Source organism: Equus asinus, chromosome 5 (assembly GCF_041296235.1).
Source record: "Equus asinus isolate D_3611 breed Donkey chromosome 5, EquAss-T2T_v2, whole genome shotgun sequence".
NCBI classification, from domain to species: domain Eukaryota; kingdom Metazoa; phylum Chordata; class Mammalia; order Perissodactyla; family Equidae; genus Equus; species Equus asinus.
The window spans coordinates 88,353,475-88,371,990 of record NC_091794.1 but is presented as its reverse complement, the minus strand read 5'-3'; the positions used below and the strand labels follow the sequence as shown (position 1 = coordinate 88,371,990).

The following is an 18,516-nucleotide window of genomic DNA, read 5'->3' as shown; positions in this document are numbered from 1 at the left end:
CTAGGTCTGGCTGTTTATGACCCTGCCTTCCCCAGCAGTCTGGCTTCCAGGAAGTTTCAGATGCCTCTCTTTACCACCACCTTCCTTCCTCAGACATATCCATCCCTCAAACCCCACTTATCAATGGCCATCAAAGAAGCAGCCACACTGCTCCAGAAACTCACAGGTCTTTATTGAGACGTGTGTGTGTGTGTGTGCGTACTTGAGTGTGAGTGAGTGAGCGAAGGATCTGAAAGAATATAAGAGCGAATTAACTGGTAAGCAAACGAGTGAATTAGTGACTTAATGAGTCAGCGAGTGGGTGAAGAAGAGTGTGTAAAATTGAGTAGACCAAACTCCCTGCCCCCTCAACGAATCTAATAAGCGGAGGCATAAATTTTTCATCTTTATTAACACAAGCGGTGGCTAGGAATAGCACAGGAAAAGTTACAGACCACCAGCTGGATGAGAAAGATATGCATCCATTTCCTATGGTTGCTTTAACAAATTACTACAGATTTAGTGGCTTAAAACAACAAAGATTTATCATCTTATAATTCTGGAGGTCGGAAGTCCAGTATCACTGGGCCAAGGTCAAGGTGTCTCCAGGCCTGCGCTCCCCCTGGATGCTCTGGGGGAGAATTTGTTTCCTTTTCTTTCCCAGCTCCTAGTGGCTGCCTCGCTTCTTGGCTTGTGGCCTCTTTCTCCATCTTCAAAGCCGGCAGTATAGTATCTTCAAATCTCTCTCTGACTCCGACCCTCTGCATCTGTCACCACGTTTTGTCTCTCTAACTCAGACACGCTTGCCTCCCTCTTATGAGGACCCAGGTGATTACATCAGGCCCACCCTGGATGGATAATCCGGGATCATCTCCCCATCTCAAAATCCTTAACATCATCATATCTGCAAAGTTCCTTTTGCCACGTGAGTAATGTGTTCACGGGTTTCGGGGCTGAGGATGTGGACGTCTTGGTGGAGCCATTATTCCGCCTACCGCAGAACCCCTCTCAGAGGGCCAGTCAGCCTCAATTCCCACCACGCAGGAAGAGGGGCAGGAGTGGGATGGAGGAAGCCTCAAAGACTCTATCACATGCCCCTGCCAGGCACTTTTGCTCTTGTTGTTGTTGCTGTGGCTCGAGCAGGCCTCCAAATTCGAGAGACACTGCGACAGAAGATGTGCCAAGAGCCTACGTTGCTGCAGTGGAGGGTAAGATCCACGCTGTGATTCCTGGAGCAGGAGGATCAAGGGCAGAGCGTCTCAACCCTGGGTGCACATTACTGTCAGCTGGGGAGACTTTTTTCTGACTTTCTCTTTTGAAATGAGAACAGAGTGGCAAAGATAGTACAGAAATTCCCTGTATAGCCCTCTCCCAGCTTCCCCTAATATTAGCCTCTTACATAACCTGGGTACGTGCATCACAACCAGGAAACTGACAGTGCTATAGCACTAGGAGCTTGACGGAAGACTATATTCAGATTTCCCCAGTGTTTCCACTAATGCCCTTGTTTTTGTTCCGGGATCCAATCCAGCATCTCCTTTTGCCTTGAGTCATCACGCCTACTTAATCTCTTCCAATCCAGGTCAGTTTCTCAGGCTTTCTTGTTTGTTTTCTCAAGACGTTGACACTTTCGAAGAGTACTGGTCAAGCATTTTGCAGAGTGCCCCTTAATTTGGGTTTGTCTAATATTTTTCTCATGATTAGACCAAGGTTAAGAATTTGGGGGAACCACACAGGGGTGAGAGGCTCTTACTATAGCATCCTATGTAGAAAGAGGGGCTGTGATATCAACACGGCCCATTACTGGTGGTGTTCGCATTGACCCCTTGGTGAAGGTGGTAGCTGCTGGCTTTCTCTCCTGTAAAGGTACAATTTGTCCTCTTCCACACTCTCTTCACTAGGAGCGAGTCCCTAAATCCAGCCCACACCGTTGGGGAGGGGGAGGGTCGGGTGCCTTACTCCCATTGTTTCAATTAGTCACTCCACACCCCTTTACTGTCACCTCACTGCTTTTCACAGACAAGATTAACAGCTAGACCCATCTCAAGTTACCCAGCTAGTAAGTGGCAAAGCTAGAATTTGAGCTCGTGTCTGTCTGGCTCCAAAGGCCATGTTCTTTCCTCTTCATGTTATCGCTGCCAGGTGAAGAGAATGTCGAAATCCCTGAGGTGGGAACTCCCTTCCAGCTGGCCTAGATGGTGTTTTTCAAATCAGTCCTGGATTGTGACCCGTAGTGGGTCAGGAGATCAGTTGGCTGGTTGCATTTTAAATACTAAAATAAAGTAGAAGAGACTATAACAGAAAAGAATCAAAAAGAAAAGATTGCGTCACACACGTAGTAAGTGCAGTTTTGTCAAAGTTTTCTTTCTGTAAAGTCTCTGTGCTTAGAGAACTTTATCTTTACAGTGGGGATAAAAATAGCGTCGCTCCTGCACACACACATGGCGTTGTTATGAGTATTAAATGAACTGATAGAGGTAAAGTGCTCAGAACAGAGGCTGGCGCACATTAAGCATTATATAAATATTATGAAGCATGCATGTGCATAAATGGGTCATGGTGTAAAATATGGTTCTTATTGCAGACTGCAATCAAAAAGTTTGAAGACACTGCACTCACATCTCGAGACCGGGGTTGGCAGATTTATGACCTCCAGCCCACTGTTTGTTTTTATAAAGTTTTATTGGGACACAGCCACAATCATTCGTTTACGTATTGTCTATGGCTACTTTTGAGCTCCGATGGCAGACTTGGGTATTTGCAACAGAGACCGTGAGGTGCACAAGGCCTGAAATATTTACTGTCTGGTCCTCCAGGCCAATGCCCCTGCCTAGAGGGCATCTCAGAATGCAAAGGATATTAGCCGCCTCCACCTAGGCCGCCTGGCCCTATCCCACCATGGCCCTGGCAGGCACGCTTGTCCCCACGATCACTCTCGGCTGTGTGACTGCGGGCACTAGGGCTTCTAGAAGCTCAATACCCTTCTACCTTGGACCGATGCCCACATGTGCTTCATTTATCCACCTCCACGGCTGTTCATGGTGGAAGGCTAGAAATGTGGTACATCGCTCAGGGTCCCAGCAGGAAACAGATGGCCGCTCAAATTAGAATAATTTGAGGAGTGTTTAATAAAGAGGCTATTTACAAAGGGAAGGGCAAGGTGTAAGAAAGCCACAGGAGATAGCAGAGTCCTTAGAGGCTGGTAAAAGCAGAGGTCCTACCACCCTTGGCTGGAGGCGACAAGGAGAGGGGGAAATTCCTGAAGCTGGAAGGAGAGAGTCATTTAGAGAGGACACCTTAAGAGGAGCTGAGACTGCCAGTCCAGTGACCAGAGCCAGCTCCAGGTGACCCCTTGGGGAGGGAGCTAGGAGAATAAGTGCCTTGACTTCACCTTCCTCCCTCCCTGACCTCCTGTTGGAGTCCCCATTGGCCAAACTGAAATGGAAGCCAGAGGGCGTGAGACCCATTGATGTGTTCCATATGGGTCAGCGTCCCAGGGCAGAGAGAGGCTGGACAACGTTGGAAAGGGGTGAACCTCAGATACTCACACCCAGCATGGATTTAGAAAGCCAGGTGTATTTACCCTCTTGTAGCTCCCCAGACAAAGAATTCCCCGGCTTCATCTCTCCGAGTCAGGAGTGTGGCCCGAACACTAAAGGGTTGTCATAGCTTTTACCTTTTGCTCCCTTCTCTTCCCAGATCTGCTAGGTTCTAGATGGTTATCACGGTGTTAATCTCCCTGGAGTTTATCGTTGTGAGAGGAGTAGGAGGTCATGAACAGAGGCGCAGATAAGCCGCTGGGGCTTTTTGTGCATCTGAGCTGCATTTGATTAATATGTATGTTAGCCAAGTTCTTCCTCACAACCTGGCCCTCTATCTCAGGAAGGAGCTGCGTCCCGGTAATCTTTGCAGCCCAGCTCAGGTCCAAGAAAAAGGTGAGCCAACCTCTGGCCCCTTGGGTGGAAGAACCAGAGTGAAGAAAAGCCACCTGGACTGAGAAATGTCCCCAGAGTAATCTGTTCCCCCTGGCTGGACCGCTCTGCCTCTACCACCAGCCCAGACGTCCCCATCTACTATCTCACAGGCCCCCAAATCTGGCACAAAACAACAGCATGTCACCTGGAGGGTCTCTCCTGGCTAGTCCACAGCACTGATTTTATGGGTGAGGAGGAAAGGGGCTGGCTCAGGCAGCCCAGCGGTTCCCCACAGAGCTGGGGCTAGAAACCAGGACTGGGAGCTCTAATCAATTTCCATCTCTCTTTTACAGAAGATGCACGTTGAAGTCAGTCCTGGATCCTTGGCAAAATTCAAAATGTGGTCTAGTCTTACGCAAGTTTCCTCGTCAGACTCAGCAGCTGAGGCCACACACCAGGACCCTCGGAGACTGCATAGCAGTTCTGTGCAGGCAAGAGGAAGCAGGGGCTTGAGTCAAGCAAATGGGTCCAAATTCAAACTCCCACCTGTTAGTGGCTGTTGTACCTTAAACAGGTTAGTTTTTATGTTAATCAGACTCAGTTTTCTTGTCCTGTAAATTTGGTGCTGATGCCACTGAGTGGCAGTAACTTCATTACCATACAGGCAAGTACCTCTCGGTGTCCAGAGGTCAATAAATGATACTTTTATTGTTTTTTCTTTTCACCCCAGTTGGCAGACTGGTGGCATATTTGCAACTGCTTTTACAAAAAGTCAGAAGCCAGCTGGTTTGAGGGAAGCTGCTAGAGCTTTGTGCTCTAACCCCAAGAAATGAGGCCCTTTCTTGATGAGGGGGATGCCACCTGCTAGGCCGAGGATTCTCTCGTTTTCATGGATCGGGTGTAATTAGTAAAATCTCAAGCTTCTCCTCCCTTCTTCCCCCTGAAAATTTCTTCAGAGAAATGAAGAGTTCAGACTTATGGCCCAAGTGCTGGGGTTTAAATTAGACAACTTTGTCCTGACAGGAACCGAGTCACAGCTGTCATCCCTGATTATTTTTAGAATTACTACTAAACTCTTTATACGGTATGAGCTGCCATTGTTCAAGGCAAACAGAAAGACTGCACCTTTTATCATGACAGCTCTGGAGCCATCCACCTCCTCGTGTTCATTATTTCTAGCCTGTCTTAGGAAAGGATGATGTGGCATCCTGACAATCTTAAGGCGAGGAGAGCAGACCCCGTGGCTCATTACTACCTCTGAGGGATTCAGCGCTCCCAAAGCTGAGCCGGGCCCACCACCATCGTGAAGCCAAGGAGAAACATTCCAGGGGGAGGAGCAGCTCCACAACCTTCTTGGGATCAACCACCATCTTTCACGAAAAGCAGAAATTGACCTTCAAGTTGCCAACCAATAAGAGGACCCATATGCAAATGACACAGGCACTGGCCAGGAGTGGCTAGCTGGGGAGTGATGTCACAATCCCCTCCTTGACTCAACAATGCCACCACCACTGAAAAGGCTGATCCTTGACTGCGGGTCTCGCAGAAAGAAAAATTCACCGCCAGCAGAGCACCTTCTAGATTGCTCCTAGAGCGTAGGGACAGGAGTCTCTGCCGTCCAACTCACAGAACCGAAGAAAAAAATGACCTCATGAACATGGGAAAAGAAATCCAGCTGAGGCCCAAGGTGAATGTCTCTTCGTACATCCACTTTTTGCTGAATTACAGAAACAAGTTTAAGGAGCAGCAGCCAAATACTTTCGTTGGCTTTAAAGAGTTCTCTAGAAAGTGTTCGGAAAAATGGAGGTCCATTTCCAAGCATGAAAAGGCGAAATATGAAGCCCTGGCGATGCTGGACAAAGCCCGGTACCAGGAAGAGATGATGAATTACATTGGCAAGAGGAAGAAGCGGAGAAAGCGGGACCCCCAGGCACCCAGGAGGCCTCCATCGTCCTTCCTCCTCTTCTGCCAAGACCACTACGCCCAGCTGAAGAGAGAGAATCCAAACTGGTCGGTGGTGCAGGTGGCAAAGGCCTCGGGGAAGATGTGGTCTGCATCGGCCGACGACGAAAAGCAGCCCTACGAACGGAGAGCGGCTCTCCTGAGGGCGAAGTACCAAGAGGACCTGGAAGCCTACCGTGAACAACGCAGAGGCCAGAAGGGTCCCCAAGGCTTGATTAAGAACCAGTGCAGAGTGTTTGGACAAACTGAGTCAAACAAAGTGGATGGAGCCAATCAGAAATAAAATGCCATTCAACTGTATTGCCTGTGCCTGGTCTTCTGGGTGGCCTTAGAGCAGCCTTAGTTGCTCCTTTGGGGAAGTGAGTGGAGGGGTAGAATTGAGATTGGGGTTCAGAAACTGACTCTGGGGAGGGGCTGGCTTTGGGAGAAGTGGCAACAGTGTCCAAGGGCTGTGTGTGGTCTGTACCTATAGGGGTTGGCTTGGGCAGGGGTGGGAGGAGGGGGGATGGAAGTCTCCACGTGTAAAGAAGCTGGGACTCATGAAGGTAGGAGCATCCTGGTTTCAAGTGGTCATCCAGGTTGAAGGACCACATTCCGGGTCAGGGGCAAGAACACTGGTGCACCCCCTCACTGGGAGGGTCAGAAGGCCCAGAGTTCAGGCCAGGCTCCCAACTCAGGCCCCAGCAGAGGCTGCGAAACTAGAGTTTAGGTGGGCCTTAGGGGTGTCGGTGTCTAGTAGTCCAGAACTGGTCCTCCAGCAAGGCTGAGATGTCATTGGTGGGCCAGGATGCGGCTCCGGGGACGGTCGCCATCCTAGTCAGGATGAAGTTTGGGGCTGATTTGACACAAACAGGCATCTAACACTGTCACAAACACTGTAACTTGGAGAAAAGTCTGATGACATTTTGGTGGGCGTGCCCCGTCATTTTCCTGTAGCTATAAGCATAGCGCTCATAGAGCAGACATTTGTGGCCTTTATGAACACCTGGGTCCATTCCTTTTTCTCTTGCTCACAGCCCCCTGATTCCATCCCCACTAAGGCTTCATCGGGTGGAACCCCCCTGACCACATTGATTAGCCCAGTGACGGGCATGTGACTCAAGGTGTCTAATCAGAGCAGATCTCAGGACTGGTGGAAGGAGTCCTGGGGAGGATGCAGTCCTGGGGGCTGTTGACAGCCATTTTCCTCAATCTCAGGCCAAAGTGTGGGTCCCCCTGGCATCAGAGCACACTCTTGGACTTCTCATTGAAGATGAGCCCACATGATTCATTTTTTTGTCTAAGACGGTTTGAGTTAGGTTTTCTGCCACTTAAAAATGATCAAAACAGGTAATTTGACACAAATGGGATTGTTCTGTCTGTCCTGTAACTTTTTCAGGCAACAATATACTGTGGGCAGCATTTCATACCCATCAATATAGATTGATATGGAATATTCTGAAATGGCTCTTTTGACTTCTTCACATTGAAAAGACCGGGCCAAGATGCAAAACTGCTTTGCCATCACCAGGTTATGCATGCAACAGACTTCCCCGATCCCACCTCGAACCCCCGTTTCATGACGGACTTACAGTACTTCGTACTCTACTGCTGTTTGAACACTCACTTTCAAAAAAAAAGTAAAAATACATATTTTCGAAGTCTTTTCAAACTGGATGAGCCTTTAGGGGATGAGGGCTAATAGAATGGAGTGATTTAGAAATTCAGGGCCTGGAATCAGCCCCTTTATAGAAGACTCTCACGTGCCAGACCCTGTGTGGGTACCAGGAGGCCCAACATGGACTCCTGTAGGTTCCCATCCATGAGAACTTTCCTTCTGATAAGAGAGATGGACGGGCACACATGGCAGCACTCCGAGGCGTGATGATGAAAATGAAGGCTACACAAAACGCTGGGGCAGGCAGTGGTACCACCAACCACGGCCATCACTGAAGTCTTCCTGGAGGAAGCAGCTTATCGTGCTTGGCAACCTTATGCTGGCAAGATTCCTGTTCCCCATTCCCTGTTGCCCACAGCTGCTGTTCCAACTTTTCTCTGCTTCCTCTCCAGCCCAACCTCTACCCTCTCAGGAGACATCCTCATTTTTTGCTTCATTGAGAAAATAGAGATCATCAGACTAAGGCCTCTCCCTTTCCTTCTTTCTCAACATGTCATTCACACCCATTCTTTCCTCTTGGTCTTGCGTCTCACAGGGAGCTATAACTCTCTTGCTACCCCTGTGCCCCGCCTCCCTCAGGCCCTTGCTCCTTCCTCTAGAGATGCTGACCCTCCAGTCTCTATGCTTGCACAGGTTAGCTTGGTGCCATGACCAGGTGGTTCCCATCTTAACATTGACAGGACACTGGGCAAGTTCTCATTCCTCTGAGTCCTAGTTTTCTCATCCGCGCAGTGGGGATGCTGCCTGCCTTACAAGTTGTTTTAGTGGTTAAACGATGTAACACATACAAAAGTGTTTGGCACAGTCCTTAACACATAATAGGAACTGGTGGACACCCCTAGGGTGGCCGTCCCAAGATGCCCCCCTCCCGATGTTCACACTCTTGTATGATCCCCTCTCACTAAACGTGGGCAGAACCCATGACTTGCTTCTGACCAACAGAATAAGGCAAAGGAGATGGGATGTGACTTCTATGATTACATAATGACATATAAAACTCCATCACGCTGGTTACTTTGCTCTAGAGATTCTCCTTGCTGGCTTGATAAAGTTGGTGAAGCCCACGTGGCAAGGAACTGTGAGAAATCTCTAGGAGCTGAGGGTAGCTTCAAACCAACAGCTGGCAAAAAATGGAAGCTGTCAGTCCTACAACCCCAAGGAGCTGAGCACTGCAGCAACCATATCACAGGGAAGTGGACCCTTCCCCAGCTGAGCCTCTGGCTGAGAACTCAGCCCTGGCTGACAACTTGGTTGCAGCCTTGTGATACCGCAAGCAATTGACCAAGCTGAGCTGTTACTGGATTCCTGACCCACAGAAACCGTGAGATCACGAATGTGTGTTGTTGTAAGCCACAAAGTTTGTGGTAATTTGTTATACAGCAATCGCTAACTAACATGGTGCTGAATAAATGCCAACTCCCTTATAATTCTAGAAGAGATTGTCTTCAACCTTATTTCTCCCTCCAGCCTCTAGCCTACCTGTTTAATTCCTTTCCTTCATTACCAACCTCTTGAAGGGGGAGCAGTGGCCATCCTCCCCCCACCCCTGCTAATTCGATCTTGATTTCTGACACTCTGTAGGGGTTCCAGTTGGCGTGGCTTGTTGCCACCCTGAACTGCGGGCTCTGGGCAGGCAGTGGCTATGTGTTACACCACATTCCTCTCTGGGAAGAGGTCCCCCACGCAGCCAGGCCCCAGCCCTCAGGCCACCCCTTCTGGTTTCCTGTGTGAGTAATTATGTGAGTGTGGGTGGCCAAGTCAGAGTTTTGACAACAGTTTGCAGCACCCCTGCTGAAAACTAAGTGCATTAACTTTCCTTTATGAAAAAGACGACAGGAGGGTGTGAATCTGCCTTCTTCTAATGAGTACAATGTAACAACAGTGAAGGAGGCTGGGGGGTGGTGGAAGGAAGAGGAGACGTGGGGGGAGGCCTGGGCCTAAGATAATGGGCCAGAGGAAAAGCAGGCAGAAAGCCTGGTGTGGCGCCAGCATTCCAGACCCAGTGAGCTGGGCTCAGGTGCCCTGTGCTGGGGAAGAGGGAGGCAGCATCTTCGGGTCCATTGCCGTCTTGTTAAGGACTGAATCCCTCCGCTCTGATCCTTCTCTCCTAGAGCCTTTTCCTGTGTTAACTTATTCATTCGTTTATTCAACAAATATTTATGTAAATCTTATGCCTGCAATATACCAGGAACTGTTCTGGTGCTGGGGACACAGCGAGGTCCCTGACCTCTTACATTCTAGTGATGGGGAGACAGAGAGTAAACAAGGCAACAAATAAACACACCAGATCATTTTTTGATAGTGTCAAGTGCTCCAAAGAAAATAAGCCAGTGTAATGGACAAACAATGACAAGTGGGGTTAAGGGTACTTTAAGTGGGTGGTCAGAGATGACATTTGGGTTTGGGTTTAAAGGACAAGAAGGAGCCAAGCATGCCAAGGTCTGAGGGAAGAGTTCTTTAAGCCGCAGGACAGCGAGTGCAAAGGCCCTGAGGCAGCAGTGGGCTTGGCATATTAGAGAAACGGAACAGAGGCCAGAATGACTGGAGGTGTGAGCAAGTAGGTGAGATGATGTTGGAGAAGGGAAGGCCTTGGTAAGGAGTTTATTTTGAAGTCTAAGTACAACGGGGATCCACAGAGGGTTTTCTGCGGGGGGAGCCATGAGCTTCCATCTTGACTTCTGGTTATTGGTCATTCTAGAGTCTTCTGAGACTATCAGGTGCCAACAAGGGGATGCTAACCCCTCCAAGGTCTGCAGGAGAAAGAGGCAAGGCCAGCAAGTACCAAACCCCTGGCATTTCCCCTTTTGGAGGACGGAGAATCAGAAACTTCTACTTGGGACCCCTTGGAGCAGCTGTAAGCTGAAAATCAAATGTGGAATCTGTGAAACTTCTCCTGTTGTCATTCATTTTCCCAGGAATTGGGGGGATGGGGCGAGGGGTGAGATGGGTCTGGGTGGCAGAATGTTCCAGGGGCACGCTTTTTCCTAGTCTCATATTTCAACATGGAACAGCTTCCACCAGACCAGCGGTTCTCAGCTTTGAGCCCACATTAGAATCACCCCAGAATGCTGGGCCTCCCCACCCAGAGTTTGATTCCATTCTCCTGGGAGTTGGACCTATGCTTTGCATTTCTAAAAGTTCCCAGGTGATACCGATGCTGCTGGTGCCAGGACCACAGAAGGTTCTTTTCCCTCTTGCAATCCCAGCATTCACTCCCAAGAGGAGGCGTGGCTTATGTGCACAGTGAGTTTGAGAGGAGGCGCGACCGTGCCCTTCTCTCTTCCCGTCCCCGTCCCTGTCCCCTCCAGGGGCTGCAGAGCGTGTTCAGGTCTGCTCTCCAGTCGCTTCCTCGGGAATAAAGGTGAGAGGCTCATCCTCATCTGTCTTTCTCCTGCGTCTGCCAGTTGGTTCTGACCTTGACAGGGGAATAGCATATTTATCTATTGAGTTTCCCTCAGATCCTAGCAGAGGAGCTGATCCCAGTTGCAAAACAATCGATTAGCATCTGGAACACACAGCTGCATTGGGATCTCATAGTTGATTTTAGCCTCCACTAAAGCATCAATTGTTTGGGGACAAAAAGGTCCAGTTTCTGGGCCTTTAATTAAGGCTGAGGATCAGGGCTGTGGACAGGGTGAGGTCATCAGGGTGAAGTCACAAAGGCCTTGGCAACCTTTTATCCTGTCATGCACCTCTAATCACATGCCCACAAACAATACCTGCCCTACAGGTGTGCTGAGAATAAATGAAACGTCTGGGACATCATTGTAAATGAAGAATGGTGTATAAGAAGCGCCCTGTGAATGGGGGTGCTGCCCTGGTCTCTGACAGATGGTTGAAAGAAGGCAAGAGCAATGCACAGAAAGGCTGTTAAAACACAAGAAAGAGCTTGGCCAAAGGCTCAAAGGAGGGCATGTGACCTTCCAGGCTGGCCTTGACCTCTGGGTGGACCATGAGTGACGCAATGAGCGTTCTGGTGTGGCCATCCCCTTGTGATAGCTTCCTTGTAACAGCTTTCCCTATCCATCGTTCTTTTCCAATCCCTTCTCAGCTCTGGCTGGCTGAGCAATGTTTTAAGACTCTTTCAACAGCGAAGTGTTTCCATGGCTGCCCATCACCATGGGGGTCTCACATGGCAGAGACAGGCCATCGCTGCCTCGCCGGTCACACTGTGGCCCACACTCAGCTTCTGAAATGGCTCCCTGTGATCCCCACCTCCTGGTATTCACACCCTTGTGTAATTCCTCCCTTTGAGTGTGGGCTGGACCTAGCGATTTAATTCTAATGAACAGAATAGGGCAAAAGAGATAAGATGCCACTTCTTCAGGAGTGACTGAGCTATAAAAGACTGCTTTCTCGTGCTTGCTCAAAGCAGACTGACGTGTTGAAAGCTGCCCTGTGGAGAGGTTCACACGGCAAGGAACTGGGGGTGGATTCTGGCCAACACCCAAGGAGCAACTGAGGCCCTCAGTCAAACAGCCTGCAAGGAACTGAATCCCGCTGTGAGTAAGCTTGGAGTGGATCATTCCCCAGCGCCAGGGGACACCTTTATTGCAGGCTTGTGACAGGCCCAGAGGAGCCATACCTGATTCCTGACCCACAGAAACCAAGATAAGAGATGTTTCTTCGTGCCACGAAGGTTTGGAGTAATTTGTTACAAACCAAAATAGACAATGAACATAGATTTTAGTATCAAGAGAGCGATAGTGTCATGAAAAATATCTAAAAATGTGAGAGGGCTTTGGGACCAGGCAGTGGGCAGAAGCTGGGAGTATTCTGAGAAGCTTGTTAGAAAAATCTGGACTTTGATGATGCTGCCAGTGAAGGCTCAAAAGGAAGTGAGGACCACATTACTGAAACCAGAGGAAGGGGATCCTTGTTACATAGTGGCAGAAAGTGTAGACATTGGCCTCTGTGGTTATATGGAAAGAATATGCACCTAATAAACTTAGTGATCTAGCTAAGGAGATGTCCAAGCAAAGTGTTGAAGGTTTCTTCTTGCTGTTTATGTGAGAGGAGAGATACACTGAGGGAAAGACTGTTAAACAGAAAGGAGTGAGGACTTGATAGTTTTGAAAAATTCTCAGCCTCCCAAGACAGCAAAAGATGCTAAAATTTAAAAATGGCTTTTGAGCACGATCAAGTAAAGGTGGCCTGGAGATAAAGCTGAGGGTGGAACTGTGCAGCCTTTGGTTAAGACCTCAGGAAGATTAGAGGATCATAGTATTATTCAATTACACAAAGGCCCTTTAAAGAGTTAGGGTGGACCTCAGGGATCTTCTAGGTCAAACAATAGGGCCCCTGGGAAGCATTAGGGCATTGTCCCTTGGTCATCTTAGCAGAAGCCCAAAGTCTAAAAGAGTTTAGTTCAGAGAAATTGGTGGGTGCAGCTTTTGTGTAATAGAGCGAATCTCAGTGAGATTTATAGGAGACCCATATAGTTTTTGAGAAAATTATTATCAGAAGAAACACTGTCAGCTTGGACTGAAACGGACAGAGACAGTACAAAATAACAAGAGTTCACTGGACTCCCAGAATTCTCGGCAGAAAGCAGGTAGGCTGAGGAAAAGTCGGCTTCAAACACGTGGTTCCTTTCATGGAAAAAGAAGGATGGCTCAGAGGGAGGAGCCAAGTGCTGAGAAAGTGGAGCTGAGGGTCATGGGGAATTATTCCCACATTCTGAAACTAATAAAGGTACTTCCAATGTTTTCCTGGATGGATTTCAGAATTGTTGTGGACCAGGAACTTCTTCATGCCTCACATTTTCCCCCTTTCTGAGTAGGAATGTCTCTAGTCATTACCCTATGCTATCCCGCCGTTGTGTGTTGGGTGTATGGGGGCAGATAACTTGTCTCTTTAGTTTCACAGACCTACAGATCCAGAGTAGCAGTATTCTAGAACCTGTGCTTAGGTAGCTATACCCAAGAACCTCATCCACACCAGAACCTGACTTAGATGAGGAGATTCTGGACTTTGAGCTGACGCTATAGTGGGAAGAGACTCATAGGGACTTTGGGAAGGGGTAACTGTATTTCACATGTGGAACGGACATGACCCATTGGGGGCTGTGGTAGGCAGCTTCAGAAATGACTAAATGATCCCTGTCTCCTGGTCTTCACGTCCTTGTACAATCCCCTCCCCTTGAGTGTGGCCTGGACTCACTGACTTTCTTCTAACAAAGAGAATTCAGCAAAAGTGATGGGCTATGGCTTCTGAGATTAGATTATGGAAGACTGTGACTCGGGTCTTAGTCTCTGTCTGGCTGGCTCTGCTGAATTAAGTGGCCACGTTGAAAGCTGCTCCACAGAAAGGAACTGAGGGCAGTATCTAGTCAACAGCACCCAGGAACTCAGTCCTTCAAACAGCCATATGAATGAGCTTGGAGCAAATTCTTTTCCCCCATTGAGCTTTGAGATGTCTGCAGCCCTGGCAGACACCTTGATTGCAGCCTTGTGAGAAACCTTAAACCAGAGAAGCCAGCTAAGCCACACCCGGATTCTTAACACAGAAAATGTGAGATAGTAAACATTGTTTCAAGCCACAAGTTTTGGGGTAATTAGTTACACAGCAATAGATACTATGCCCACCCTAAGGTCCTGCGACACAGTATTTCCCCCTGAAGCTCATATTCTCACACTCTCCTCAGGGCCCTTGCACATGCTCCTGCAGGTTGGGCTCATCCTTCCTTTTAGGTCCGGTAAACTTCCACCTGTCCTCCAGGACTCAGGTCAGGTGTGCCTTCCTCCAGGAAGCCCTCTTTGACCCTGCTGGCATCCTCCGTGCTCCCATAACCCATCACTGTCTCACCGCAGATGACATTCTCCCTACCATTTGTCTCCAACTTGTGGAGGAGGGCAGGGACCTTGCCATATTCATCCCACTCATCTTAAAATATAACACAATGATCAGCATGCAGTAAAATAGTAATTGCAAACTTCGATTGAATCCCTATGCCAGGTCTGGTACTGTCTGATAATTTACATGTAATTATCTTATTTAAAACAAACCCAATGAGGCAGGAACTTTAAGCAGTCCCATTTTGCAGATGAGGAACTGAGACTCTAGGCTAGGTGCTCAGTGTGCACTTGCTGGAGAATGAGCAGCGAAACACGAGAGGCACGCCACTCCTCCGGCCCTGCACCTGGCAGTGGTTGGCCCCTTCTCTCCGGAACTCTGCAGACAGCAGACTTGGGCCAGAATGCTTCCTGGGCTCCCAGACATACTCCGTGCCTGACTGGTTACACAATTTGGTATTTCCAGAGAAATACCTGGATCCGTCCTTTAGCGCCTCCAAGGAAGGGCTTGGCTGGCTCCCAGAGAATTTATTGGGCACCAGAAAGCCCACCTCCAGCTCTCTGCTCACAGCTGTGCCGCTGGCCCGCAGGCAGAATAAGCATTTCCCTCCCCTCCCACCCTGTCATTATAAACCATGTAAATTCCTTGATCCTCGTGTTGCAATGAACAGATGCGGCTCTGTATTTTTAATGCATTATCTACAATTAGCAGCAGTGGGCACGGAAGAACTCTGCGGTCCCTGGAGCTGCCCCTCCAGATGCAGCTGTGAGTACATTTGTGCGGAAGGATGGAGCCAGGCTCCTCTGGCCCGCGAGGTCTGGCAAGTGGGGGAGGGAACTTCCATTTGCAGCGTCTGCTCTGCCAGGAAGTGGAAAGGTGGCTGCTGAAGCTGATGTCGCTCCACTGCCCACCTGGCCTCCCTTCCACCCTGCCCTGCTGTCTAAACACCCTGAGAGGATGTCTTACGGGGGGCCCCCAAGGGCAGACAGCGGTCTGGAGAGTCATGGGTGATAAAGGTTTTCATAGGCCTGGGGCCTTGGGTGTGGAATAAAGGTCTGTGAAATGCCAAAGGGGCATGCGATGCCCGGGGCCAACCAAAGAGAGTATCACATGGACTTCAGAAAAGAAGTGGGCTGGTCAGTGAGAGTTGATGGGTGTGCAGTAACTCCGTCCAAAGGAGGAGGACACTTATGATGATAAACATAATGCCAATAACTAGCACGTCTGGCACTTACTATGCACTAGGCCCCATTTCTAAGTGCTCTGCAGGCATCGCCGTGGGTGATTTCAGAAGGCAGTGTCAATGCCACCCCTCCTCCTGCCAACCTCAGCCCCAAACCCCAGGAATCCACCTGCAGTTGAATAAAGTTGGGATTATTGCTTTGTGCAACGAGGAGCATGCACACCGCAGGGAACCGGGGGCGTCTCCGTACGAGAGTGTTGGAAAGAACCTACTGTGGCAGTTGGGCTTGTGTTATTGGGTGGTTTTGGGGACGGTTCAAGGAAGCGGGGCTTTGCTCTGGACAGCATGCTGGCAGGATGTGGTGATTCTACGATGGGTACTTAATAACTTTTATTTAGAAGGCGGGAGGAATGAAGCAAGACTAAGGCTGTAATTGGTGAAGAAGCAGCTGTCACTCCTCTTAGCCAACACGCGAAGGGCGGGGAAGGCTTGATCATCTTTGTCTTTGCGTAGTGCTCTTGCTTCTGTCTGAGTTCAGACGTGATCATGGACTGGTCTTATTTTTGACTTAATCCATGGCAGTCACAGAGTGGCCTTGTCTGGTGGCAGTGTCTCTGCTCAGCAGGACCCCGAGGTCTAGATGTGAGGGCCAGGCCAGCTCCCAGCCACATGGCCGCCTTCCTGATGGCGCCAGGCCCGTCTCTGGCCCTCGGGGGCTGCTGTTCCCTCTCTCAGCAGATCCTATTATTGTGCCAGTTGACGGAAATAGAGAAAGTGAGGCTCGGCGAGTTGCCACAGCTGGGAAGTGGCGCTGTGGTTCTCGGGGCCACTGAAACTCAGGTGGGTACTGAGGGGCGCAGCAGAGGGGACTGGAGGGGAAGGGCTGTGACCATGGGAAGCCAGGCTGACCACAAGGGTGAAGCGGGGCACAGGATTGGAGGCAGAGCGCTCCACTTCAGAAATCTGGCCCTGATCCTTACTAGCTACACGGCCCTGGCGATTCACTGACCGGAAGAGATGCAATTCCTTCTTCCGCATAATGGGAATACAAAAACCTGTTTCCTGGGGTAGTTGTGAGAATAAAATGAAAAGACACAGTACAAAGCTCCTTTGCAACCCTTGGGAACAGCAGACTCCACTCTGAGCGCTGACTGCCTGCCAGGCACTCTTATAGGTCTCTCCTATGTACTGACTCATCTAATACTCGCAGCAACCATGTGAAGCAGATCCTACTGTAATGTCTGGTTTACAGGTGAGAAGATGGAGGCACAGACAGGTTAAGCAACTTATCGGACGTCACACAGCTATCAAGCAGCAGAGCTCAGGCATTCTGGCTCTAGCACCCTCATTCTGGTAGTGGTTGGACCACCGCTCCTTTCCCTCCCCTTGCTGCAAGGACTTCAAGACTCTAGTCACAGTTTGATGACGATTTATTGCCCTGGAACTTCCCAGCTCCCAGATTTTCGCTTGTGGAAGGGTCTAAGCTGCTTTCTTGGCTCTGGTTCGGGGAGCACTCATTTCCTTTTAGAAGGTCAAACACTCTTGGCATGACAGATAGCATAGATTCAGGTTGCCGTAGTCGATAGATCAAATAAAGCTTGTATTGCCTTACTGGTATTTCCATGCACTTCAGTTAACTACTGAAGTCAGAGGAAAACACTGACAAATGAATAAAAACTAAAGCGGATGGGGGAACGAGTCAACGTGCAGCAAAAGCCCTCTTTTGGCAAGACTGATGTGTGGGCAGAAGGCAAATGGCTGTCCGAGGGGACATTGGCCAGACCACACTGTTCTCCCTCGATCCCATAATAGCAGGAAGCTGTGCAGAGCGGCCAGCGCCATGGTCCAAGGCCAGCTCAGCGTTGCCTGGTCCTAACCTGTTGAGTGGGCTTTTAGCTTGTGCCACCATTTCCGGGAGTCTGGGAAGCAAGGACTCGTGGGCCCAGTGACTCCAGTAACTGGGGTCCCTCAGGCCACTGATGCCCCTCCAGTCCACACTCCACTACCCCTTGGGGGAGATGAAGTCCTGGAACTCACATCGAAATTCTCACTGCTGTTTGATACAACTCCAGATCACCATTGTCAACCTTTTTTGAGGCTCATCTTTTCTTAATTATATCTCTAAATCCCAAGGCATTAAGACTGTGAGAATTTGGGAAGTTTAGCTGCTTAGAGGATTCATAATAATCACAGTAATCCCTGGTATTTTCAGAGCTTCCTTTTGCAGACTCTGAAAGCCAGAGAGACAATACCGTAGTAGCGAGGACACCCTGCAACTGTTCTCAAGTTCTCTTCACAGACTGCCAGGCCCTCAGTCTGTCTTATCGGGTTGAGTTCAGGGAGGTGGATGAAAAGAGCAGTTTTCTCCATTACCTCCCGAGGGAGACAAAAGAGAAGATGGAAAGGCTGAACCGATGTAGAAGACGTGCCTTGGGTTGCACATCCAGCCCGTGCCCTCTTCTCAGGACTGCCCTGCCCCCTCTCCTGAAGGGATGGGCTCCTGTAGTGATGCTGGTAGCAGCTGAGCGCACCCCTTCTTTGTACCTGATTGGACAAGGAATTGACACTTGACTAATGAGCTGAGCCAATCAGATTCTCTCTCTTGATAATTTGAATCATGAGATGTAGAAACTGAGGGTCAGTCAGTTGGATCCCTAGAGCGAGAAGGTCCAGCAGACTCAAGGGTTGGAGCGACCATGTGGGACCACGTGTACTGATTAACAAGCAGACAGAAAGGGACAGACCATGTAGTACTTGAAAGAGATGCTCTCCAGCACTTTCTGTTCCAGGTATTTACTCAATAAAGCCCTTGGATTCTAAGCCAGGAGCCATCCCATGAGGCCACTACTGCATGAAGGTGAAGCATTGCAAATGACCCGAAACTCCTGCTTGGTTTTCTCTGACACACCTTGCCTTCCCTTCAGCTTCAGAGGAAGACAAGGCCAGGCCCCCTGGGCTCCATGTACATGAGAGGGGAGCAACCACACTTCCCCTCTAATAGAGAGACCAGGCGCCGCTGCAGGTGA

At 49.4% G+C, this 18,516-nt stretch overlaps 2 protein-coding genes across 2 annotated transcripts in view; one reads left to right on the top strand and one right to left on the bottom strand.

Moving 5' to 3' along the window:
• Window positions 1-18,516, bottom strand: part of CSMD2 (CUB and Sushi multiple domains 2) — a 588,433-nt gene that overhangs the window by 324,160 nt on the left and 245,757 nt on the right. The gene's annotated exons all lie outside the window — the stretch shown is intronic.
• HMGB4 (high mobility group box 4) lies at window positions 4,983-6,138 on the top strand. The gene has a single exon (XM_014864007.3). The coding sequence runs from the start codon at window positions 5,545-5,547 to the stop codon at window positions 6,136-6,138; it is 594 nt and encodes a 197-aa protein (XP_014719493.2). The 5' UTR covers window positions 4,983-5,544.